Consider the following 4,325-nt stretch of genomic DNA (forward strand, 5'->3'; position numbering starts at 1 on the left):
CACTAACAGTTGATGAAATGGAAAAATGGGTATATAAAAACATGTCTAAGTAATTTGTTACTAATGTTCATTTATTTTTCAACCACGTTATTCTGTTAAATTATTTAATTTTTATCATAGAATTTCTCAGGCTACTCTTCTATTTAATTTTTTACTTATGTGTAACTATGTTCATGACTTTTACATTGGATAGTCATGTGGCTTTTCTCTCTCCCTCTCCCCATTACTAGAGGCTTCTGAAGTATTTGCAATGCTCTTTTTATTTAGACAAAAATTATTTCATCTTTACATTACAATATTCTTTAAATTGTTTTATATAACTTTCAAGATACTAGCCGTAAGGACAAGGAAAAATTGCTCTCAACTATAACCCATTAAAAGAGTGCTGGGACTCTTCACTCATTGTTGTCTTCGCTTGAGAGCGATTTGCAGATCACAGGCCACAGCTTTATATCGTCTTTAGGGACAGGCTCCGGATTTCTTATTTTTCTTGTTTCAATTCTGCATCGCCTATTTTCTTGAATCCCAGTCTCCTGAAACGTAAGCAGTACAAAATATTCTCATCCATCAGAACAAAAGCATGTGAGAGCATATAAAAATACAGGCCATGATCCTAATTGCCTAATTATACTGGAGTTGAATTGTGTTGCACTTGAAATGAGTGAGGTATTGATGGGATCCTGAATCTGTAATAAGCACTCAGACTCACAAACTTACTGTTGACTCATCTCTTTCCCTCATCACTGCCCCACTCCCAACATCTGATTAGTTGCCACATTCTACCTCTGTATAATGTCTCAGGACCTCAGCAGAAACATCAGTGGTTCTCCTTTTCCTGATGAATAATGTCCAAAGTCCTTTACCTGGCCCTGAAGGTCGGCACTCTCTGCTCTGACCCCATCCCTCTCACCTTCTCTCCTCTCCTCTTCGCATACCCTTTGCTCTTGTCAAACTGAACCCCAGCTGTTGGCTCACCTTGCTTTAGTATTTTTGCTCACACTTCTCTCTTTGCCTGAAAATATCCTCTCTCCTCCCACATGTCTCTGAATGTTCAAAACAGAGCTACCTTTCAAAGTCCAACTCATGAAACATCCCCAGATTCCCACATGTAGAAACACTGTCTTTTTTTTTGACCCTCTGTAGGACCTTATTAGTATTTCTCATATGATTTCATTCATTCTATCAAATATTGAGGGCTTACCACGTGCCAGACACAGTTCTAGGCACTGGGGATGTGGCAAAGGACACTAGAGGTATAGAACTGAAATTCTAGTCAAGGGGATGGACTCTAAATATATAATATGTCAGATGGTGATAAGTACCATGGTAAAAAATAAACCAGGAGTGTTCTGAAAAGGTCTCACTGATAAGTGTCACAGCCTGCCACCTTACTTCCCACAGGTCTTAATTCAAGTGTCATGTTCTACTTTATAACAATTTTTTTTTTTTACATTTACTCTTTACTAGAAAAGAATAGGTAGGTAACTTATTAATTTTTGAACTTTCTATAGTACCTTGCACTCTGATTTGTATGTAATAGATACTTAGTAAATACTTACTAATACAAAGAGTGATTATAACAGAACTTATTTATAAAACGAGATCCAGAAAAAAAGAAAAAATTTTGATTGAAAGTTGAGGAAGAAAACCTTCTGAATTTGAGACCTGGCTTATTGAGATGGCATCCTTTGTACTCGCAGACAACTCCCTCAGACAGGACCTTTTATATTAGAGAGGTCAAATGTTGGAGAATATGCCACAGGCTTAAATTCCCAATCCTGTCATCACATGTTCCTACGTAGTGTGTGGCTAAAGAGTAATGAGATGGATGACCAGATGTGGCTTAGGAGAAGCCATCTCATTACTTTATACCTATAGTCATGATTCTACCTGGCCTTTGATAGTTGTCAGTTTACAAATATTTATTTCTTTGTGTCTTTGTCTTTTTCCTTCTAAGAAACTTAACTTTCTTAGAAATTTCTTTTGAAAAGATGTAATTCTTTTCAAAGTTTCTGGACCAGCTCTATATAACTGCCCATGCATTTTAACTGGTTTTCAGATATTTACCTTGGGTGTTTTCGATCAGGAATCTGGATTTCTTGGGGCTGGCAGGACATAGAGTAAGGTAATTCATTGGCAGATGGTGAATGAATGGATTGTTCGAGGAAATCACTCAGTGTCTTGGTGACACTTTTGGCTGTTGTTGTTCTCCCAAACCTTTGGGGCAGATTAGGAACACGTCTTGAGATGCTTTCCTCTGTATTTCTTCCAAATCTCAGAGGCAGGTTGGCCATTGTTCCAGTGCTTCTTTCCTCTTCTGTGGTCCTCCCAAATCTCAATGGCAAGTTGGCTGCAGAGTGTGGCATTTTGTTGACTGACGGTGTAATCTTAATGGCGTTTTTTGGACCCCAGTCTTTTAATTCTTCAAAATTGAGACTTCTTTCCTTTTCCCCTTTAGGGTCTCCTCTAGGCTATAATCAGAAATGACCATTAAAATAATTTATTATTGTTACAAGCAATAGATTTGAACCCCAAATTAACTTAAATCCAGACATTAATCTGTAGAATTGTTAAAGCTATAAACAAAGTTTGAGTTTTCATGTGCAGAATTTTTTAATAAATCATTTGTATTAAGCTTCTTAAAGCAATCTAGTTTGTCCCTGGACTATTGTAAGACGACTATAAAATATTAATAAAATATATATAGTGAATACAGCAATGTGTTCGAGCAGCGGGAGCAATACACAATGAAGTACCGAAATGAGGCAAAAGTCATTTTACTGCAGTTAGTTTATTGCAGTTTTTGATTCATGTTGTTTACGAAATATTCTATATATTTTTATATTTTGATTTTAGAGAAATCTCTCACTGCCTCTTCATGTCTCATGTTTTCCCCGCTCTTTAAAGGCCAAAGTGCTGGATTCATGGAAACAGAGATGCTAGCCAGGTTTTGGGGTAGAGTTGGAGGAGGCTCCATTGAATTTCTTCCTTACCCACTCATATTCAGAGTTTCACTCTAAAAGCATTTCTCAGGAAACTGATTGTATTTTTATTAGTATATAAATTACATTTTTAGTAAAGCACCAAATAGTTTATGGGTTACTGCACCACTAATATACCAACTTGAAAGGAACCATTTAAAATATAGCAAATAGGGCCGGGCCCGTGGCTTAGAGGTTAAGTGCGTGCCCTCTGGTGTGGTGGCCCAGGTTTGGATCCTGGGCGCGCACCGATGCACCGCTTCTCTGGCCATGCTGAGGCCATGTCCCACATACAGCAACTAGAAGGATGTGCAGCTATGACATACAACTATCTACTGGGCTTGGGGGGAAAAAATAAATAAAAATTATAAAAAAAAATATAGCAAATATTTAATTAGATTTAGTTTTATCATGAAAGTTTGTTCATATGAAGATTTTTAAATGATTGTTTTCTGATTGTAAAAAGTAATACATCCTCATTTCAGCAAATTTGGAAAATATATAAATGTATAAAGAAGAAAATAAAAATAACTTGCAATTTCACCAACTAGGGATAAACATTTTACTTAGATGTAGATTTACCACAAACTTACCAGTTTGTAATTGCTAAATAGAAAATATATGTGCCGTATTTGTTTTGTTTGTAGTTGAAGACAATTCAAATGTCCAGCTGAAATGTATCCAGATCTTATTTCTGCAACTATTTATTACAACTGTGTACTTCTGAGTCAACTGAAAATTATTAATGCACCTTACGCTCTGTACTAAAATTGTTATTAGAGGCCAGGGTGCTTGCTGTTGTGCTACACAATACAAGTTACATCAATACACTGTCATGGGAAGGCTGAAGTTTGACAAAAAATAAGCACAAACTAACTTGTTCCTTACTCTTTACAAATGCGTTAGATTCAGGACACATATTACATAGTTAATGCTAGTCATATTAGATAGAATTTAAAAACTTACCTTAGAATATTTGTCATAATTTTCTTTGCTGTGAAGATTGGACATTGTTAACTCATCTGCACAAAAGATGTTTGATGTTAACAAGCTTGAAGTGGCTAAAATCAATAAAATGAGTCGTTTTGATGAAATAACTTCCATTTTGCCCAAAATCTAGAATTAAGCTTGTATGTGCAGCCTGATGTCTACAACAAGGGAAATCATGGTCTTTTTATACTGTCTAAAAACAAAGGAAAGTTTGCTTTAACAGTGAAATCAATCCCACATGGTTTAAGTACTAATATTAATTAGAGTGATTAACTAAAATATGTATGTAAGGAATGTGAGTAATTCATTCTAGGATGACAGCAAGGTTTCTGCTTGCAAATTCATTAACTTTGA

General features: G+C 35.8%; 1 protein-coding gene across 1 annotated transcript; it reads right to left on the bottom strand.

Annotated features, from left to right (window-relative positions):
• Positions 1–481: 481 nt before the first annotated feature.
• NPVF (neuropeptide VF precursor) lies at positions 482–4,085 on the bottom strand. Its single transcript, XM_058527353.1, has 3 exons — positions 3,948–4,085; positions 2,068–2,471; positions 482–533 (listed from the first exon to the last, which is right to left on the bottom strand). The coding sequence occupies exons 1-3, from the start codon at positions 4,083–4,085 to the stop codon at positions 482–484; spliced, it is 594 nt and encodes a 197-aa protein (XP_058383336.1).
• Positions 4,086–4,325: the final 240 nt, after the last annotated feature.

Source organism: Diceros bicornis, chromosome 3 (genome assembly GCF_020826845.1).
Source record: "Diceros bicornis minor isolate mBicDic1 chromosome 3, mDicBic1.mat.cur, whole genome shotgun sequence".
In the NCBI taxonomy this organism is placed as follows: Eukaryota; Metazoa; Chordata; class Mammalia; order Perissodactyla; family Rhinocerotidae; genus Diceros; species Diceros bicornis.

Bases quoted from the DNA above. Each gene is read 5' to 3' on its own strand.
- NPVF (XM_058527353.1), bottom strand. From the start codon at position 4,085: ATGGAAGTTATTTCATCAAAACGACTCATTTTATTGATTTTAGCCACT. The intron at 2,472-3,947 runs GTAAGTTTTTAA...TTCTGATTATAG, and splicing joins ATTATGACAAATATTCTAAG to CCTAGAGGAGACCCTAAAGG. The intron at 534-2,067 runs GTAAATATCTGA...CTTACGTTTCAG, and splicing joins CCTGATCGAAAACACCCAAG to GAGACTGGGATTCAAGAAAA.